The following is a 22,375-nucleotide window of genomic DNA, read 5'->3' as shown; positions in this document are numbered from 1 at the left end:
GTTTTTTTGGCCCAAATCTGTGTTTTTGTTGTAGTTTTATATTTAAATAGTCCAACATAGTCCAACATAGCCCTACATAGTGAATTTTTGACTGAAATGAAGTAACATATTCTAAGATCAAAAGTGGAGTTTCTGATTATTCAGAGCCCTCATGTCTGTTTGGACTTTCAGCAGGACAGATTTTTGTTGTTGGTGCATTTTATGTAAAAGGTTCTGTTGTGATAAAACAGCCTAATATTATTTCGATTAAAAATAAGTGCCTGCTCTGCTTCAAAGCTGTTAATCGTACGAATGTTTGAGTCATTTAATTTATCACGTAGTTTAGGGCTGTAGAAGGTAGTTCATCTGAGCTAGATGATTTTTTATGTTGAGATTTTCATGTACCACGTTTCTTTCTAATAAAAATCCAGTCTCCCCTAGATCCTGCTTCTTTGCTTGAATAATACCTTTTTTCTGCCCTTCTGTAGTATTTACCTTTGTATCAGCTCTGTGCATGTTTGTTGTCTCAGCCTGCATTGTTTTCTCTGGTGCTTAATTTCTAAACTAATAAGTGCTAGGGCCCTCGTCAGAAGCCTGCTGCAGCTTGCACCACACATTGCCCCGGCCAGTGCTGCCAATGACAGTCCCAACACAACTACTAACCATCACACTCCTACAAGCATGACGATTATGACTATTACAGGTCCCCAAAGCTTTAAGAATGGCATGAAAGGCATTAAATGAAGGATAAATTAATAAACAGATGTCATTTTACTCCAAAATTACATTAGATAAACAGCGCCACCATGGGGCAGGCTGTTATAAGTTCTGGCACTGACAATTAAGTGCCGATGTCCAGCACCAGAAAGCACTGATTCAAATTAAGCACTGGTTTCCTCTGAGTCTGTTAGGGCTACTTTTCCTTCTTTATCAATCAGGTTCATGTCTTTTGGCTTTTCTCTTCCTTTAGTTGGGTATGATGGCTTACCCGACTACTCACATCCACTCCAGGAGTCCGTATTTATCTCCATGGTCACAGATTCAAATGTCAGAAGGTTCCCTCAGCTTTTCTTCCTTCTGAGGTTGATAAACATGTTTAATGTAGTTGGATAACAATAAACATCTGTCACCTATCACAAGCATCAAGAGACATTATTTAGCATGAAACAGTGCTTTTCTAGACACTCCTGATTTCTTTTGCAGATTTATATAGCACAAACTGGACGTGAAGGTATTGGAGTAAATGACATAAGCACCAGTTACGTTACACAGGCACCCATTCATTGTTGGTAGGCACAGGGAGATTAACAGCTAGATTCATGAAGCATTTTTGAGGGCGCAAACGGTGCGAATCGCAGAATTCGGCCGTTTGCGCCCGCAAAAATGGTTTTTTGAATTCATCAATGGGTCATGAACTCGCAATTTGAAAAATCACAAAAAATTGCAATTTTTCAAATTGCGATCGCATTTAAGAAATCTCAATTTGAGATTCCTTAAATGCTATTCATGAACCATTAATAAATTGCGATTTCGCTATTTTTTGCCGCTATTTACCGCGAAGTCTGACTTCGTGGTAAATAGCGAAAACTGAGAAAAATGCACTTTTGTGCATTTTTCTCAGTTGTATGTTACACACACACATGTCCTTTGGACATGTGTGTGCGCAACATAAGTCTAAATTTTACATTTCAGGGGTGCTACAGGGTGTCCTTTGGACACCCCTAGCACCCTTGAATCCGCATCCTTATTTGCGATTAGCAAATTGCTAATCGCAAATAAGGAATAACTCCCCATTCATTCCTATGTGCCAAAGGACCATAGGAATGAATGGGGAGTTATTCCTTATTTGCGATTAGCAATTTGCTAATCGCAAATAAGGAATGTGTAGGAATCGCAATTTATTTTGCGATTCCTACATGAATCCCGTTTTGCAAGTCCTTAATAGCGATTCCTTAATAATCGCTATTAAGGACTCGCAAAACGGGACTTTGATGAATCTAGGGGTAAGTGATTTGCCCAGAATTGCAGGATGCTGAGCCGACACCGTAAGGTCACATCCTCTCCCTAATTTATTATTTGTAGATGTACTTGTTAAATGATAACCAAATGTTCTGGGCAAATGTTGCTCTTGCAACGCCAAACACCCTTACATTATATTTTTCTTTGCCACCTCCTCTGAGTTTTTAATACCTTCATCATCCTTCAGTTGTTTCTGTATTCCTTAATGATCAGCTTAAAATGAGAATCCACCATAGTCATGTAGGAAAAAGGAATATGTGCTCTGCAGAGTGAAGAATTTATTTTTAGGATAATCTGTCTTCAATACATACACCTGATCATCTGTTGTTAATCATGTTGTGGTTTATTATGCTTCACCCTCATGATTGGTCACAAGTGAACCTCCTAATGGGCTATGCCCTGCGTCCATGATGCTTGATCTTCCAGTTAACGATACTCAATGTTCCATGGCCGTCCAGGCTACATATGATCTTGCAAAATTGTCTTTACCTGATCCTTCATGGTTAGTCGTGTTTGATCCTTACCGATTTTCCATGTCCCCTCAGGACACCTCCTTGCTCCTCCATTGCTGGTCATGCCTGATCTCTCCGGCTTATCATGTTTATCCACCAGAGCCTGGCCAGATGTTCATCGATGTTCTTCTATTTGATTAATTTATTTGTTAGGTGCGTTTCAAAATAATTGACTTTAGGCACTTCATCATACAGACAAATAATCTAATTTCAAGATTCATCATTAATTAGTATGCTACAAAGTCACAGACTCTGAATTGGAATGTTTTAATTGCCTTTCTTAAACCCAGTAGAGTAGGCTGGCATTTTATTTCCTCTAGTAGTGAAGTCCATATTTCTGGTCCCTTACAAAGTACCTCCGGTCAACGCTCCAATTTAACTTGGTTCTCTGGATTTATAGATGCATGTGACTGTCTGACCTTAATGAAATGGCAGGAGGCATTGAAAGACCTTTTGCCTCAGATAGGGGAAAGTTAACCATAGACGGTCCAGAAACCTAGATGATGCCCTCGAATAGATGCCATACCCGCCCTGATGCAGTAACATATCCTTAGCTTGAGAACCAAGCTTGCTACAATGTTCCCCAAAAATTGGAGGCACCCAATCAGGTGCCTAATGTAGCTCTCTTATGAAGCTATTCATTTCAACGGGGTTGTGAACCGCTGCTCCATCAGGTAAAGTGGGGGGAAGAGGGGTTGCTTCTGATGTCAATGGGATGATGAGCTAGTCTCACATAAATTTGCTTTATCCTGTAGGAGTCTCTCTCTGTCTACAACAGAAGCTTATAAATAACACAGCGAGAAAATACCATTGAAGTGCCCTAGAAAGGGACAAAGGGCTGTCAGAGTAGGCAAGTACAGTGCCATAAATAGTGAATGACAAAACTGGACAAGGCAATTGGTAAAGAGGACGTATAGAAAATGGAAGGTAGAGAGAATGAAGGGAAAAGAAAGAAAGGAAAGAAAGAAGGATTAAACCAGAAGGAAGAGAGGAAGAAAGAATGAGTAGAAGAAAGGAATGAGAAAGAAAGAAGGTAAAAAAGATTAAGAATAAGAAAGAAACAACTAGAAGAAATTGAAAAGGAAGGAAAGAATAGGGAAAATTAAAAAGGAGATAAGAAAGGTTAGGGAACAAGAGAAAGTCAAAATTATTGAAGAAACAAAGTGGGAAAGAAAGGGGGAAAAATAAGCAGCAAGACAAAAAGGGAGGCAGAAATAAAGAAGCATAGAAGTTGGAACGGAAGACAGAAAGGATGGGAGATGTGGAAAAAGAAGTAAAATGGAGGTAGTGTATAGAAAAATAGAATTGAAAAGGAAAAATAAAAAAAAACAATAAGAAAGGAGATAAGAAAGAGAACGAGAAAGGAATAAGTGGAAGAATAATAAAAAAGAAAAGAACGAGAAAAAAGATACTTATAAAAGAAACAAAGAGAAAGTAAGGAAGCCAATACTGGAAGAACAAATGAAAACTTAGTATAGAAAGAAAAAGACCAGAAAAGCTTAAGAAAAGAAAAAAATGAAGAATGATAACAGAAGAGAAATAATGAAAGGCATGTTAAGAGGGAATGAAACAGAAGAAGAAAGATAACAAAAAAGGTAGATGCCATCAAAAAGAGAATGGAGGTAGGCAAAAAGGCAGACAAAGAGGTTAAAAGAATGAATTGCCTCAGCATCCGAGGAGTGAAGAGATGACGTGAGAGGTGAAGTAAACAAATGAGAAGGAGAGATGGGAAGGAAAACATGAGGAAAAGGCAAAGGACAAAGACTAAAATAAAGGAGTGATGAGAAGGAATGAAAAAAAAGGGAAGGAGCGAGGAAAATAGAAAAAGGTTGACCTTCTGGCAAAGAAAAAGCATTGGAAAAAGAGATGGGAGATCCTGAGAAATCGAGGATTTAGGTTAGTGAGCGGTAGTGAAGAGAAGGAAACCAGGATATTGAGGTGAGAGTGACACCAGTAAAGATTGTGGCTCCTGTTCAATGCTGTTGGCCCGGGCATAAAATGACTCTTCTCAGTATATTGTGGACATTCTAGTCATGAAGGTTTCTTGAGACCGTTGCAGAAATTAATGGGGGCCTTGTCTAAAATGACCCTCCTTGACATCATTTGGGTCTATAATGGAGAGAACCCTGCCACCCCCCCCCCCACTCCCCCTCCCGACTCCCTCCACCCTTCTAGGAAGCTTGCTATCTTCACTCGCTCGGTGCCATTAGAGGCATGGCTGCAATGGGATTTTTTTTTAATTTTCAGGTTACTCCACAGATTAGCAGAATAAGAAGTTTTGCCGTTGCCAGGGAGCCCAGTCGTGTTTTATAGTATTTTTTGTTTGATAGAGCCCAGATTTTGTAATTGAGAAAATGCAGAATGAAACAGTAACACTTTGTGGTCCTCAAAGTAGTTCGGGCTGGACTGTTCCCATGAGGCACAGGGTCAAGGCTGTTTTGCTTATGGCCATGTCTGAACTGGTGTGGTGTGGAGTGCAAAATAATGATGGATTTAGGCCCAGAACTCAACTCTGTACTGGGGTGAATGTATGACATTGTTCTGCATTCTGTCCATCAATTGTTGTTTTTGCATTTGTCACCCCAAGTGGGATGGGTATTCTCAGACGTGAGTCCCATGCTCTCCACACCACTGGAGTTAAGCTATCCTGGCTGAAGACGGCTGATAGCCAGAAACCGGTCCTAGGTTGCTTGATTCCGGTCCAGGAAAGACGTGGCTTGGCAGTTCGGGCTGGACTGTTCCCATGAGGCACAGGGTCAAGGCTGTTTTGCATATGGCCATGTCTGAACTGGTGTGGTGGGGAGTGCAAAAAAACGATGGATTTAGGCCCAGATCTCTGCACTGGGGTGAATGTATGACATTGTTCTGCATTCTACTCTTTACTTTTTAACTGTTCATTTGTGCATTACTGGCTCCTGTGTGTGCGACGCTGCTGTGAGAGAGCAGGGGGGCACATTAAACAGGTCGCTTGCACTGCGTGTGTTTTAAAAATTCTGCATGATTTTAAAAATTGCTTGCTAACAGTCACCTGATTATCTGTATTTACCACTCCCCGTTCCTCCTTGAGCTGAGCTCGTGGTGTGGAGGGAGGTCTTACTAACCCTACTCACTTCCGGCGGAAGCGGGGGGGGGTGCGGTCTAGTCCTCCTACTGCCGCCTCCCTACTTCACCGATGTGCTAACCGCGCGCCGGAGTCGTGCCAGAGTCCTGCCCGTCTGCGCCCGTCCGCGACTGTACGCGGCCAAGGGCCAGTTCTTCTGTCTCGACTTGTCCAACATTAAGGATAACCTATTCCAAAAATACACTCTTGACCCTTAGGCCACCCCAATGCTCGTATGATACTCCTCTGTGCCCACAGCAAGCCCTTCTGACGTGCCCTGATTGTTCGCTGACCCTCTCTTCGCTTCCCTCAACATTAGATATTTCTGCATCCAATTTCTTACGAAAACCTATTCAGGAGCCCCCTTCCCACACATTTAACTTCATCAGTTTAAATTGCAGGTCTCTCCCAAAACACAGTAGAGACGTTTTTGATCTTTTGAGCTCCTTCACAACCTGACGCCCTATTTCTTACGGAGACTTGGTTGACGGACCATTCGGGTCCAGATATCGCAGCTGCTCTTCCTGATAGTTACACCTACACGGGTAGAAACAGAAGGGGTAAGGAGGGTGGAGGAATAGCTATTATTTTTAACTACATGGCTGTTAAGGCAATTCCCCTCCTGTGCTGCAGATCCTCCTTTCTCATTGTTTCATGACGAGCTCAGCTCGTCATAAGCACACGACCAGTGTACTGCATGACAAGCTGAGCTCGTCATGAGCAGCGAAGGGGTTAAAAGAGCCTTCTCTTGTAAGTGAGAGGATATTGTTATTCATAATTGTGAGGCTGGGCTGTTTAAGATACTTCTATCCCCCAATTTCACCCTTACAGGTGCCCTGATTTACCGCCCCCCTGGTCCTGCCAGTTCTTGGGCTTCACCACTTTCAGAGCATTTAGCTCCTCTACTATTGAATGCGACTAACTTTTTAATTGCTGGCGATCTTAATGTTCACTTTAATGATAAAACCTGCCCTATCAGTACCAATTTGATATCTGATCTAGCAGCCATGAACATTACCCTGCATTATTCGGGCCCCACTCATAAGGCTGGTAATTTTCTCCAATCTAGAAGCAGTAATGTGTAAGTCTCCCTTACCTGTCCCGTGGTCTGACCACTTTATTGTAGAATTCTCCATTACGATTGACCAATCTTTCAACTCCCTTGCAGCGGCTTCTAAACCTAGAGTGACCCACAATTGGAAGAATCTTGATTCCAACAAAGTTAATTCCGTTTTGTTAAACTCTATGCCTCTTACTGAGGTTAGGAGCCTTGATCAAATGGACGTTATTCACCACTGGTTTACTTCTGCTGTTAATACTTGTCTTCCACTTCGAAAGAAGACATTTAATGTACATCACCCCCCTGCACCATGGTTCAATGACCTTCTAAAAAAGGAAAAAAACAGCTGTAAACACCTTGAGCGGAAGTGGCGCTCTGACTACGACCTTCACATTAAATTGCAATATAAAGCTGTTTAAACAAAATATCATTCCCTTTGCAAGATAGTCAGAACTGAATACGTTAACTTGTCTATTCTAAATGCCCAAAATCGTCCCAAAGCCTTGTTTAAGGTTGTGCAGGAACTCTCTGGTGCCACTTGTCAACCTAAGGCCCCTTGTTTGGATGACGCACAATGTGACTCCTTAGCAGACTTTTTTGTTTCTAAAATTGAGAATATATATGCTGACATTGGTCTCCCTAATGCCCCCCCATTTCCCCCTGAGCTTATCATATCTACCACTCCATGCGATCATCAGTCGGCGGAATCGGATATTACTGCCTGGGACCCCTTTACCCTTCCTACATTACACAACATAGTTAGAAGTATTAAATCCGGTTCCCCTTTGGATCCCATCCCTCCCCAAATTCTGCTAACCCTAGACTCCTCCTCTCTTAAGCTCATCTTGGAGTTATTGAATACGTCACTCAGGGAGGCCAAGGTCCCCAATTCTTGGAAACACGCAATGGTTATACCGTTGCTGAAAAAGGCCAATGCAGATCCAAATAAGCCTGCCAATTTCCGTCCAATTTCGCTTCTTCCAGTCTATTCTAAGATTCTGGAAAAGCACGTAAATAAACAAATCACCAGCTACATTGAATCTCGTAATATTTTACATCATTCACAATCTGGCTTTTGCTCGGGTTTTTCTACAGAATCCACACTTTTAGGAGTCTCTGAAACCATTCGTCATCTGGTGGACAGAGGGGAGACCGTGGCACTTATTCTACTAGATTTAAGTGCCGCATTCGATACGGTCTCCCACCCCACTCTGGTTAACATCCTCAAGACTTCTGGCATCACTCATTCTGCCCTTGGATGGCTTCCCAGCTTTTTGTCTGATTGGAAGTTTCAAGTCTTCTCGGCTACTTCTGCGTCCAAAATCCACAATTCAGCATGCGGTGTTCCCCAAGGTTCCATCTTGAGCCCCCTTCTCTTCAATTTGTATGTCAGACCCTTGGCTACTATTGCGGAGCAAGCTGGGTTCTCCATATATTCATATGCAGATGACACACAGATCATCTTTTCACTCTCCACCAGCCATCACTCCACTACATCCTCCCTCTGTTATGGTTTCAACAACATTGCCTCCTGGATGCATGACAAGTTAAAATTGAACGCAGGAAAAACAGAACTTCTTCTGTTTGGCAACAACACCGCCTTATGGGGACCCTCTCATTGGCCTGCTCAAATGGGCACCCCTCCTAACCCATCTAAAACAGCTCGCAACTTGGGCATCATTTTTGATGACCAGTTGTCCATGAGGCAACATGTTGTTAGGGTCTCTTCCACTTGCACAACTATTCTCAAATGGTTGAAGAAAATCACATGGATGCTTCCTTTGGACACCCAGAAAACCGTAGTACAGGCGCTAATAACGTCTCGCCTGGACTATGGTAATGTTCTTTTTCTGAGTGCGGGCAAAGAGGTAATCCGTAAATTGCAGACGGTTCAGAACCTGGCATTCCATCTGCTATGTAAACTACACTACAAGTCTTCTACCTCCCCTTCCCGCCGTAGCCTTCATTGGCTTTGCATTGATAGTCGCTGTAAATTTAAGGCACTCTGTTTTATACACAGAATTAATACGGGCAAGGCCCCTCAATATCTGAGATCTTTGATTCATCTGTACTCTCCCTCCCGCACTCTTTGTTCGTCCACTCAACACAAACTCCAGATTCCCAGGTTTAGGAGAGCCAGAATGGGTGGTCGCTCTTTTGCTTTTCTGGCCCCATCCCTGTGGAACTCTCTCCCTCTACCCCTTCGGATTGAACCTACTTACCTAAAGTTCCGCAGGGATCTAAAAACTTGGTTATTCAATCAATAAACTATTTCGGCAGGCACACCTCCCTTGTTGGTTTAGCGCAGGGAAACCTCAGAGTAGCTGCGTGCTCTATAAAATTATATATAATAATAATAATAATAATGCTTGATCCTTCATGGGCCACTGTGTTAATTTTTTCATCATCTGCCATGCCTTTTCCCCGTTAACATGTATTGCTTGGACAACAGACAATCCTCTATAGTTGCACATACATGCCTCTCCCAGGCTGCTCATTTTGAATCTGCCTTGTTAGTCTAACCTGCCTCCTACATTCAGTTTGCTTGCACAGGAGTCGTGTTTTTTCCTTGAGAATTTCTGTTTTCACCGGCCTACAAATGCTAGTGGAAAAGGTTTTTGCTCATGGTCAGCTATTTTATATTATCATATGCAATTGTTGTATGTCATGAGTATTTTCTAATTCAACATGTCATTTTATTTTTTTTAAGGGTAATCCATTGTACCTCCAGTCGGCCCGAAATGTGACAGTGAATATTCTTGACGACGACATGAACGTACAGACCCGAGTAATAACAGGTAGGAATAAGTGCTATAGTAAAATATAGTAATTCTGTTGGCTCACGCACTCGGTGTATTTCAACTGAAAGAGAACAAGTGATAATACGTTGGATAAGTTGGGGGCGTGCAGTTAGGTATCTCTTTCTGATCAAAAGCGAGAGGAATAGGTAGAAGATGGGCTCCCCCCTAGGGAAAAACGCAGTTTGCAAGCACTGCTGAGTTCCCGAAAGAAGAAACGTGTTCCAATATTCATCAATATTAGGCATTAAATGATACACAATTTTGTTAACTAGTTTGTTTACTTCATTCAAGAATTTCTTCATTCAAGAATGATCAAAATGTCCATGATGAGTAACATTTCATTTACAATATATTAATTAATCCATGAATAGGATGCGTCATACAAATTTCAGCTCTTCCCAAGTTGGCATGGCGACCAACTAAGATGCGATGCCGACTTGTACGCTTTCTTCAATTTACATCCCCTGATAAAAGGCTGAAGAAGCACAAAATGCATTGGGATGAGCTGACATTTGTATGACAAATCCTAATCATGGATTAATTAATATATTGCAAATGATATGCTACTCCTCCTGAACTTTCTGATCACTCTTGAATGAAGCAATTCTTGAACGAATGAAACAAACTAATCAACGAAATTGTGTATCATTTGATGCCAAATAATGATGAATATTGGATCACGTTCCTTCTTTTTGGAAGTTAGCTGTGCACATCAGGGACATTTTTCCCTAGGGAGGAGCGCTTCTTCTACATAGCAAAATACTGTACATGTGCTGTTGGCTGTTCATATAGAGGCACATATATATTTTTGCTTGCTCCGATTGGTATTAACCTACTCTACACCGTAGGAGTTTTCAATACTTTTATAGTTTCAGTGCTTGCCCATTCATAAATGGCAATGCACATAATCGCCGATTTTGGTGTTGCTGCGTGCCAGTTGCAAGGGTATCCATTTTTAATGAATCAGCTATTGTGCTGCAGTTATTCAGTCATGCTGGAATATTCAAATATTTGGTGTGGCGGGGTTAAGTAGTCACGTTGGAGTTGCCATGGTCACCAGCTTATCCAGCCATGTTCACATGGGTGATGGTCACGGGCATGCCCAGATATGATTGGGCGCCAGATTGCAGGCTGATCTAATTCCACTGCTGTTGGTGCCTCAGGAGGAGGAGGCTTTTGGATCATGTCTCATGGCGCTTGCCCCGGTGGTCCCAAAGTTCTCCCTCAGCCAGCATGGTGTATAATTCCCACAGCGTATTTTAGTGTGAATGATCTGTCCAAGGATGGCAGTCCTTGGCTAGTGATAGTACCACCACACTGGCTGATCCTTGCATCCTTCAGTTGCTCTCATCCCTCCCCTTGCAGGCGCACAGGGTGTCGATGCCTACGGGAAGCGGTTCCAGGTGATGTCAAACGCGGGGAAATTGCTCTTTTCTGCAACCAACGAAGAGGTGGTCGTCGGAGCGGAGAGATTGCGTGTTTTAGGTAAGATTGCTTATTAATTAAACATGTACTTGACATTACTTGAGGCATTGTCAATCAGAAAATCAGCCTAAGTTATCAAGAAACGTTATTTACACAAACAATGAGGAATAGTCTTGGCACTCATGATTTTTTAAAGCGGTGGTCTTCTCACCTTCTTGTGCCAGCTGCTCCTTGAGTCAAAGAATTTGGTGACCTCCTAAAAAGTGGCAATACATCTAATATTTTACACATTATATTTGTCAAATATAGCAAGAAAGCTAATCCACAGCAATGGCATATGGGACAATTATTTTAAGTAGTGTATATAAAATTGAGATTCAGCAGCCTCCCTTTTGTAATTTCTCACCAGACATACATTAAAAAAAGAAAACATTGCAAGCGAGAAAAACATTTAAATGGAAATTCAATTAAGAATTCAATTAAGAAAAGTAAAAAAATATATATTTGGTATTTTTTTAACTTGCAATAAATCCTGTAAAAAAATAACATGGAAGGCAAAATATGGATAGGTCTCTTTGGAACAGGTTTAACGTCCTCCAAGAACTTTTGATACAAATGATGTTTGTTTATATTTTGTCTCTGATATAGTTGAAACAATATATGATATCAAAAGGAGGAGTAAAGGGCTATTACTACTTCGGGGGAAGTAGAAGGTCCAGCTGCAGTGTGCCCTTTAAGGATACGTATATGCAAAAATTGCTGTGCTGTTCCTGATAGGAAAGGTAGAGGGTTGAAACAGTTGTAAAGTTGATACAGTCAGTGATGCGGAGGAAATGGTCGGGTAACAAGTGGTTAGCCCTGGGGATCCATTTTGTTGGATTTAATGCCCTCACACACCCTTTCAGGTGTCATGCTTCATCATTTGGGCCTGCTCCTCGTTGGGTCGGCGATGCAATACCCAACAGGCAACACCTCATAGAGGAGCTCTTTGGCGGAGATCTTTTTCCAACTGCTGTATGGGTGAAGTGCGGGTATGGGGCCAGAATGGAATAGTAGACGTAATGGGTAGAAAGTGAATTAAAATAAAGCTAGGGGTACCGGGAATGATTTATTCAGGTGGTCCGCTGCTTTAGTTAAAAACAATATTCTAGTGGAGAATTCTGGAGTATTATGCTTCCGGAGCTCCTAAAGAGATTATTATTGTCTGGTCAACATGTTTCTCGCTGGCGTCAATTAAACAAGCGATTCTTCAGGACCTATTTAATAATTTAGCTAGTATCTAAAGGTGAGGACTGTCTACTCTAATTCCCTAGTTTGTGGTGTGTGTACACTAATGTGGGTACAAGACAGTACTTAGGGTTGAAGGGAAAATTACTATATTACCCTTCTTCTATTGTGTAAAGCTGTCGTAACCTGTAGAGGACAGAGGAAAAGGATATCACATATGGTTAATTTAATATTCACATCGGTGACTGTATTTACTTGAGTGGGTTCCATGCCAGTGTATTGTTCCACTAGCGTGTCTAACCACCTAACACAAGTGTGCATGCACTTTCAAAAGTGGAGTCTCAGTGAGAGTGGTGTCGAAGGGAATTATTTTTTTAAAACATAATGCACAAAGAACGTGTTAAAAAACCAACTTGGTATTGTGTAACAGCCAGCTATCAACACTCACCTAAAATTTGTAACGGTTGAACAACAGTATCCAGCGGGTAAAGCTTCAGGTTAGATCTTCCACCGCAAGGCTATGTATAGGGAGGAATCTTAGTGCCTATTTACAAGTATGCAGTGGCTGATTTGATTACATAATATACATTTCCAGCACATATACCAATATTCTGTATGACCTGTGCACTTCATGGTATATGTTGGTATATTGTAAGACCTTTGAACTAATTAGTAAACATAGAGAAAAGTATTCCTTGTATAATGACACGCTCTATGTATAGGCAAATTAGTGTGTGCAAGGTACCTTCGATGGTATGGCTGAGCCCTGGAGTTTCTAACTATAGTATCTCGCTGTAATTTACTACGTGTGGATAACGTCTGGGTATGGTAAATACAGAATTCTTACTATAGTTTCTAACTATTGGGAGAGAGAAAAGATAATGGCTTAGATCACCGTTGCCGAGAAATGGGTAAGGATAACGGAGTCAGGTGTCAATTGGGCATCAAGGGTGGGCGGAACCGGTGTAACAGCGAGCAACCCATGGAATTGCTGGTTCCCCGGCAGCATAAGGTAAAGGCCTTGCCGGTGACAGTATAACCGGAAAAGTAGTGGTTCCCGTTCAGTGAAGCTTATTCTCTTAAAAAGCTTCAAACCGATCAAGCAATTGTTCTTGTGTAGCGAAGCTAAATCCTTACAAGAGGCTTCAAAATAGGGAGGTCTGTCATGACGAACATGTCTGGGTTTTAAAGACCCGCGCATTCAAACCAACATATTGTGCTGCTGGGGACAGGCTTCAAAAAAGGCAGGTATGCCAAGACGAATCTGTCCGTGCGTAAAAAGCCCGCGCTTTCAAAACAATAATATTGCGCTGTTGGGGACAGGTTAAAGCAGATCAAGTAGTTGTTAAGTGGGGCCATGTCCTATAAGGAGACGAATCTGTACATTAGTTAGAGAAAAGCGCATTATAACAAATTATTGTTGTGCTGCTTATGTCAACAGGCCAGGGATTTGGGGGACTTACTTGGGAGTTCCTGAGCTGCGTGTATTGTGCCTACCCCTCGCCGCTGGATCCGGGTGGTGGAGGTGGGCGGGGATAAGACCGGTTTTAAGGAGAAGATGGGCCTCCACGTGGTAGGGTGGAAAAACGTCGGGGCCATCTTGTAGTGACACATGTAGGTATTATTCAGGGCAGGTTCTGTGTAATACCCGGTAAGGTAGTGTGCCTCTGGTATATGTAAACAAATCAAAATGACTCCTATAGTATCCTCAAGAGTCAGATGTCAGAGTCAAGTACCAGGAAATTGAAGTGTCACGATTGCGTAATCGGCGGCCATCTTCAAGGGGTCAATGAAGACTAAGCAATTTGGGGAAAGTAAATAAATGTGTGGGTTAATACCCGTATGTTAGCGATGGCCGTCTCGCAATTATTAACGAGCCCCAGAGGTTATCTGGGACTGTTGGGTATATTGTTATCGTAGCAGAAGCCAGGCAAGCCTCTGGTGTGTATTGTATCATTATGAGAGGCTGAGTGAATCATAAAGAGGGATAAAAGTATACTGAAACACTTATTTGTTACCCCTGAATGTTCAAAGGCTAATCCAGGGGATATCTTCATTCAGGCCACAGCTATCAGAGGACAATTGTGGATCCATCGTTGTTCTTTGTAGAACAAGCCCTGTTTGGAAATCTTATGATTAGCATCAAGGATCAGCCATTGGAGGGAGTCAGAGGTATGGTTCATTTCTAAGAAATGCCTGCACATTTTTGTATTATTTTTCTTGCACCTAAAGTTACTCCAGTGCTCTGAGATTCTTGTTTTCATGTTCCTGGTAGTCATGCCTATGTAATAAAGATTACAAGGGCATATGATCAGGTAAATTCAGTTTGTGCTGTTGCAGTTGGTATGCCCTCTCATTTCCCACTTGAAAGAGTCCGTCAAGGCAATACTTTTGTATTTTTTAGTGAAGGGGCATGCTGCACACCCCCCACAAGGATAGTGGCCTTTTACTGCGGGCAGATTCCACAATGTGGTGTGGCGGTTTGTTCTGGTTACCTCCTTGGGATAGTTGAAACAATGCAACGATCATGTATTCCTTCTATATATCGTTTTGTCACTTTCATGTCAAAAGCTACTGGATTTCAAAAAGAGCTGAGTTAGCAGAGCCGCATCATTTCTTGCTTGAGTTGTGTGCCTCCTTAGTAGCCAATCAAGCACTCCTGCACTCCTGCCCTCTGCCATGACCTTTGAAGACTACCTGTTGTAAAAGAATCCACAGGTCATCTCTGAGGCTGTTGCCCCTGTGAGCTCTTACACAAAACAGTGCGCCCTAAAGCCAGCATCTTCTGCAGCCAGATGAACCTCAGTATGCATCCAGTGCACCTACAGAACATTCTATAGCCAACATCACCACCACCAGCGCCTTATGCGACCCTATGCAGCTGCCCTCCTATTCCTTCTCTTATACAAGCAGCTCAATCTTCAGTTTGTATTGCGTCCAGCCCCACAGCCGCAGCCGCTTTTAAGAGCGGCGGTGCAGTGGGGCCAACTGGGGGAGGATTTCGACGGATGATCACAAGGGAAAATTAATTATTTAATTAATTTCCCCTTGTAGTCGTCTCTCAAAATACCCCCAGGCTGCCCCACCACTCTTATCTGCAGTGGCCGCGGCTGCAGGCCCACCTGCACCAAGCATACCCCGAAGCCAACGCATCTTATGCATCTCACTCACCCAGCACCTTCTATTCCAGGCACAGCATTGCCCCAGCACTTTCACGTCATACCTTGTCTGCACCAGGCTCATACTGCACCCAGCTGCTTCTGTACTGCTGTCCTCATACCACATCTGCGCCTAGCTCGTCAAATGTCTTCAGCACAGAGCTCGTACTGCACCCAACGGCATGGGAGGGAGAAAGGGAGGCAAGCACGACCCACTACCATTTTGTGTGTGTAAAAGGCCGCTTTATTGAAACAGGTGCACATCACATTTTTACAAACTGGCAAACCACCTTACAAAACTAAAACCTCTCTAAACATCGAGTTACCTGACCCCCTTTTGTTTTTCTCCCCCTAACCCTAAGATCCCCACATGATAAAATCCCCCCACCCCGCAACATAACAATATATAACTGCATTATCCTATGAATATCCAATTTTCTCCCCTACCTCTTAAATCCAAAACCTCACAATACCTACATTCCTATCTGTACTTTTGCAACTGTAACCAAACTACCCTCTAATGTAACCCCCAAACTGGTTACCCTTTCCCGCTCCCGTTCCCCAAGTCCCCAAACTTAACGACAAAATACCAAACTCCAGCCAAACTTGGCCAACATCCAAAACAAACTCTGCCTGCACCTGCTCCAAGCGACAGCTTACATATATCCCCACCCTGTGGGTCCCATTACCACATCCTTAAAAAAGGCTTAATCAACAAAAAGGAAAAAAGCCTCCCAAAAACATAAAGCCCAGGGAGGGTGGGCGGGGACAATATTCACTTGGCTCGCTCCCAGCCACCAGGTCTCAATACCTAAAATGGTGGCTGGGAAACGCGGGCGACCCCCTATATACTTGGGCTGGGAAATTGAAAATTGGGCTGCCTTTGGGCTATTCCCAGGCAGCCCAAGCGACAAAATGGCCACTTCCAGTCTCACCTCCCTACCCCTCCCAAAACTGCCCGGGGGCAGACCTCGCGGCTTGGCTGCCCCCCAAACCCTCCTTCTGCACCTAGCTCATCATGCTTCTTCTGCACCCACCTCATCATACCCCTGCTACATCCAGCTGATCGTACCCCTTCAGCACCCAGCTGATTGTGCCTCTTCATCACCAAGCTCATCGCACCTCTTCTGCATCTAGCTGATCGCACCCCTTCAGCACCCAGCTCATCATACCTGAGCTGAGTGCTCAGCTGTGATGAGCCCCTGGATCCCCTCATGGGTGACAAGAAGCTCTCTACAAATCTACTGACTGGTTGACACTGCATTTGCACCCAGCTTATACTGCGCCCAGCTGCTCCTGCACACAGCGACGGTACCCCTTCTGCTCGTCGTGTACCCACACTTTCGATGCCTACTGCTGCCAGCACTGAGCTACATGTGCTCCCAGCGCCTTCTACATCTGTACCTTGTGACTCCAGCCACCAGCACATAAAGCTTCTTACCCCCAGCATAGCACGCGCCTCAGCATTACATTCACTTCCTATCACCGGTGCCACTGCACACTGAGCTGCTGCAGCCGGTGCTCCCACGAGCAGTGACGCACACAGCGAGCACCTCAGGAAACAGTCACAGCATGGACAGAGCCCTACAGTCAGCACCCGCTGCCAACACCCATGCAGCTAGCACTCACCAATCCTGCACACCTTCAGCGAGCACCACTAAAGCCTACACTCCTGCAGCAAACTCATGGAGCAACTGCAGCCAATGCATGAGCAGCAAGCACACCTGCAGCCAGTGCATGCAGCACGCCTCCCACGGCACAGGAGCAACAGACACACCTGCAGCTAGTGCATGAGCAGCAAGCACACCTGCAGCCAGTGCATGAGCAGCAAGCACACCTGCAGCCAGTGCATGCAGCACGCCTCCCACGGCACAGGAGCAACAGACACACCTGCAGCTAGTGCATGAGCAGCAAGCACACCTGCAGCCAGTGCATGAGCAGCAAGCACACCTGCAGCCAGTGCATGCAGCACGCCTCCCACGGCACAGGAGCAACAGACACACCTGCAGCTAGTGCATGAGCAGCAAGCACACCTGCAGCCAGTGCATGAGCAGCAAGCACACCTGCAGCCAGTGCATGCAGCACGCCTCCCACGGCACAGGAGCAACAGACACACCTGCAGCTAGTGCATGAGCAGCAAGCACACCTGCAGCCAGTGCATGAGCAGCAAGCACACCTGCAGCCAACGCATGAGCAGCAAGCAAGCACACCTGCAGCCAGTGCATGAGCAGCAGGCACACCAGCATCGAGTCCATGAGCAGCAGGCATGCCAGCAGCTAGCGCCTGAAAAACAGGCACGCCTGCACCAGCGCAGGAGCAGCAGGCACACCTACAGCCTGCACAGCCACAGCCTGCACGCAGAAGCCAGCTCCTCTGTAGTCTGTGTGTCTGCAGCCAGCACGGACGAGCCAGCACAGCTTCCGCCAACAGGCAGCAGTGCCTGCACGGCCGCAGCCTGCACGGCCGGTGTCGCACGCTCCAGCACTCCCTGACGGATAGCTGAGAATGAAGTTATTGGGCAGAGAAGCAGCTAATGGAGAGACATTGATGAAATCATGTTTGAGGGACATTAAATGGAACTTAAAATAAAGCCGGAATGGCTTTATGGATTTTTCACTCAAACTGTTTATGAACATTTATCGTCGGTAAATTACAAAGTGGCAGAGGTGGGATCAGCTCAGACTTTTAATACAGGGCCCTCGGAAAGGAAATAAAAATGATTTGTCGCCGGCAGATGCGGCTGCGCGTGATCCTGGAAGGGAGCTGGCCAGGCAGGAAGTGAGGCAGGAGGGGAGGGGCACGAGATCTGCCCTGCCACCCACACCAGGGGCTGCCAGACGGCATCACCCACAATGCACCTGCTTGTGGGAAAGAAAGCTGTAAACTGAATGAATCGCGTCCTTCTTTCGCACCTTGTTATATTTTTCCTCATACTAGGGTACAGGTAGTGCTGACTTCGGGGCGCTGAGCCTCGGAAGGGCGCACAGAGCTGTCTGCAATCAGCAGCTCCCCTCTTACATGGCTCAAGTTATTCAGTGTAAAGTACTTGTAATCATTTTTAATATGGTGCGTGAGCTGCTTTAATACCCTCAGGTCCCTTTGTTGCCCTCCCACACCCCTCCTATCTCTTGCTGCCGCACATCCACAACAAATAATCTGTGGGTGATTCGGCTGAGCTGGTGGCGGGGCGCAGGGGTGAAGGTGCTTGTTTTCTGAGGCCGGTCACTGCTGTTTTAGCTCACTAAAGGGGTCCCCAGCTCCCTCATTTTACTCTGTAGCGAGGGCAACATATATCTGTTCTCCCAGGGAACTTTCCGAGCAAGAGCCGGCTCTGGGTCCAGACTAAATTCACCCCATACCAGCCCAGTATTCCAGTTAAACCACTGACTTGCATCAATTCCCAGACACGTCTGCCTCCTCCTCACTTCTGAGAGTCCCTTCACCAGCTCCAACCCCAGCCTCCCTGCCACGCTGAGAGGCCGTGCCCCTCCCCCCTCCATCTCTGTTTGAGAGTCCCTCTAGCACCTCCTGTTCCAGCTGTCTGTCCATCTGAGAGGCGGTATGTCACTTCCCATTCTAAAGACACCTCCAGCTGTGACACCTAACATCACTTCCCCTTTCATAAGGGTAATCGTATAGTTCAGAACATCAGAGTGAAACAAAAGTCGATGTCCTTCATCACAGGCATCCATGCACTTAATGCTCCAAACAGATCCATAACCAAATCTGGCCAGCTCCTACCCAATATAACGCATCACTAAACAGACCATAGGTCTACTTCAACCTTACCGTCCGCTAGCAGTGCGACTCACCTCAAGCCACTTAGAAACGCAATGAAATGTCGTACCAACAGACCACTTTGACACCTGTCAACGCAATAAAGGGTGCCTGGATCCTGAAAGGACTTTTTGGTTTTACAAATAGGGGGCATGCACTAATGTAAGGTAAAGTAAGGGAAGGGAAGAGTTGGCAAACAGCCATGAACAATTTGGTATTAACGTTGGTCAAGTAGAGGTAGATTGGTTTAAACAATGCAGAAGTCCCTCTCTGATAGCTCCTCACATTTCCAAAGAATCTTTATAGAATTAGCCCCAGTTTATCAATATGCACGTCATACTTAAATAACATCTGCTAAATCTCCCATGTGAAATCTCTAATCTGAAATTATTTTGCTATACAATGCTTTTTTTCTGTACAGAAATGTGTCTCAGGAATGTCCACACTTCCATCCATTGTTTCAATCGATTCTAAAAAGTATGCAACACCTGTTCTTTACATGGCATCTAGCCAGATCCTGACCAGGCTGGCATAGCACCCCCATTTCATCCTCCATGCCTGTTCAGTTGGATCCTGAGTTTTTATGGGTCCTCATCCTGTCTAATTTGTCTATAAAGCTTCCCAATCAGAGGAAATATACCACATCTGGTCATATGCTAGCTACTGCCTCCCATCCTTGGTTACTAGGGATATTAGAACTTCCTGACATTGAATTCCCTGGAATATGTAATTGTGTGTATTCTGGACTCCATGTATCAGACGTGGCTCCTTGATCAAGGGGATTGTCTCACACTGCAAAGGTGGTTAATGTCTTCAAAGTGCTGGTGGATTCGTCTTTTCCATTGTCGTAAAGTAGTCCGTAATTTTTTTTTTTATTAATTAAAACCATGAGAAAGCTTTTAATATACCTTGATTGCCATCAGGTCCAAGTTGCATTCTCACGCGTTTTGTCTACACCAATGGTGTTATACCTTGGTTGCGTCTTTGAAAAATACCTTATTATTTCCAAGACCCTGCAGCATACTTGTGCCTGGAATCCCCTTGAGGGACTGTCAGGCATTAACCTAGATCCGGGAGACTACATGAGCCACAGAATCAGAAGTAAGGCTGCTTGTGCTCCCTACTGACCTCGATGCTGGATACTTCGTATATGATGGGCACCTTCACTGCATCCGCTAATGTAGCCGGACAAGCAGGAAAGGAAAGTGAACATGAAAACGGAGAAAAGATGCAGTATAACAAAAGTGATTACCACACATGGATTAGAGATAGCGTCCCGCCATGAGATTATGCTTGAGAACAAATAACACAATATGATGGGAAGAACAGTGACCTTAATTTTACTAGAGGTATTCAAAGGAATTGTTTTAGGATTTGGGAATTTGTTTTGCAATGTGTGAGTTGCTCGGCAGTTTGTTCAGATGCGGCTTCTTAAATTTGTCTGTGGTAGACCGGAATGGGCCAGAGTAATTTTAAGGAAACAGGCTATTTGCATGTTTACCCTGACTTTTTGCCCCCATTTTGACTAGTAGGTACTGGTGTAACTGCTCTCAAATGCCCTGAGCCCTGCTAAACAGGAGTGTGTGTGCTCGGACACTTAAAATGGTGCATGTTTGACCGGCTTGTGCCCAATTGTCACAGTCTAACGTATTTTAAGTCCCTAGTAGATGTTCCAGGGGTTCCAGGGCCTGTAAGTTAGAGTTTCCCCCAGAGCCTGCAGCACTTTTTGCTCTGCCACCCGGAGGAAGAGAAAATAAAACATGGCTCCCTTTCTGCCACAGCAGACTGGAAGGGCAGTTTAAAACTGATAACTCGACTTTGCCTTTTAAGATATTAGCAAAGCCCAGACCTCCCTTTTTAGGTCTCGCCTGTCGATGCGCATGCGCATCGAGCAAGCGAGAGAATTGCGACTTATCCACTCTTTATCCACACTGCAAGGAATCGTGGCGATTCCTTGCAGTGCCCGTGACTTTTAAGGTCAATGCGCATGCGCATTGAGCTTATGCGCATGCGCATTGACCTTAAAAGCGCGTGCGCGTGCACGTCCGTCTTTGTTTACCCGCTCCGCCCCCTCCCCTTCCCGCCGTGTCGCATTTCTCCTCCCCCTCCCCTCTCTTCCTTCCGTCTAACGCCGTCTAACTTCCTTCCGCGTAACACCGCCGCCCGCCGCGAGCCATGCTCATCTACCGGGCTGCAGGCACACTGATCCTGCCAGTCATTCCCACAGGCCGGTCGCAGCTCCCTCGGTGCCGCCCGTCCTCCAGCTGCAGAGCACAGCGTCACAGGCGCTGACCGGCTCCACAGAGTGCCCGCCTGCACAGGAGCAGCTCACAGCCAGCGGCCTCCCACATCCTCTGCAGGGCGGTCCTTGCCGCTTCCATCTAGGCCGCGGGACAACGCCTGCTTCACATGTACGGTGGCAAGCCTATTTTGTGTGCTCAATCCCCTACGAAGCACAGGTCAGCTTCTCTAAATTCTAATTATTTTGTTTACCGCAGCATATTGCTGTTCATTAGGTGGCAGCCAAAGGAGCTTGCCTAGAGCGCAGCCATCTTCGCGCAAGGCTAGCTCCATCCCTCTGTGTCCGCATATTTACAATAAAATACAAAATAGCCCTTCCCTGCCCTCCGTTTTGTTTCAGCCCTTCCCTGCCCTCAGTGTTGATTCAGCGCTTCCCTGCCCTCCCTGTTGCTTCCGCCCTTCCCTGCCCTCCCTGTTTCCGCTCTTCCCTGCCCTCCCTGTTGCTTCCGCCCTTCCCTGCCCTCCCTGTTGCTTCTGCCCTTCCCTACCCTCCCTGTACACTGATCCTGCCAGTCATTCCCACAGGCCGGTCGCAGCTCCCTCGGTGCCGCCCGTCCTCCAGCTGCAGAGCACAGCGTCACAGGCGCTGACCGGCTCCACAGAGTGCCCGCCTGCACAGGAGCAGCTCACAGCCAGCGGCCTCCCACATCCTCTGCAGGGCGGTCCTTGCCGCTTCCATCTAGGCCGCGGGACAACGCCTGCTTCACATGTACGGTGGCAAGCCTATTTTGTGTGCTCAATCCCCTACGAAGCACAGGTCAGCTTCTCTAAATTCTAATTATTTTGTTTACCGCAGCATATTGCTGTTCATTAGGTGGCAGCCAAAGGAGCTTGCCTAGAGCGCAGCCATCTTCGCGCAAGGCTAGCTCCATCCCTCTGTGTCCGCATATTTACAATAAAATACAAAATAGCCCTTCCCTGCCCTCCGTTTTGTTTCAGCCCTTCCCTGCCCTCAGTGTTGCTTCAGCGCTTCCCTGCCCTCCCTGTTGCTTCCGCCCTTCCCTGCCCTCCCTGTT

At 45.3% G+C, this 22,375-nt stretch overlaps 1 protein-coding gene across 6 annotated transcripts in view; it reads left to right on the top strand.

Annotated features, from left to right (window-relative positions):
• Positions 1-22,375, top strand: part of SGCD (sarcoglycan delta) — a 1,117,370-nt gene that overhangs the window by 840,625 nt on the left and 254,370 nt on the right. For all 6 annotated transcript variants that reach the window (XM_086931235.1, XM_086931238.1, XM_086931236.1 and 3 more), the window contains 2 exons: positions 9,381-9,468; positions 10,837-10,956. In XM_086931235.1, coding sequence (XP_086787361.1) covers positions 9,381-9,468; positions 10,837-10,956 — 208 coding nt within the window. The remainder of the gene's footprint in view (positions 1-9,380; positions 9,469-10,836; positions 10,957-22,375) is intronic.

This window comes from Lissotriton vulgaris, chromosome 7 (assembly GCF_964263255.1).
Source record: "Lissotriton vulgaris chromosome 7, aLisVul1.2, whole genome shotgun sequence".
In the NCBI taxonomy this organism is placed as follows: domain Eukaryota; kingdom Metazoa; phylum Chordata; class Amphibia; order Caudata; family Salamandridae; genus Lissotriton; species Lissotriton vulgaris.
This window is presented reverse-complemented; position numbering and strand designations above follow the sequence as displayed.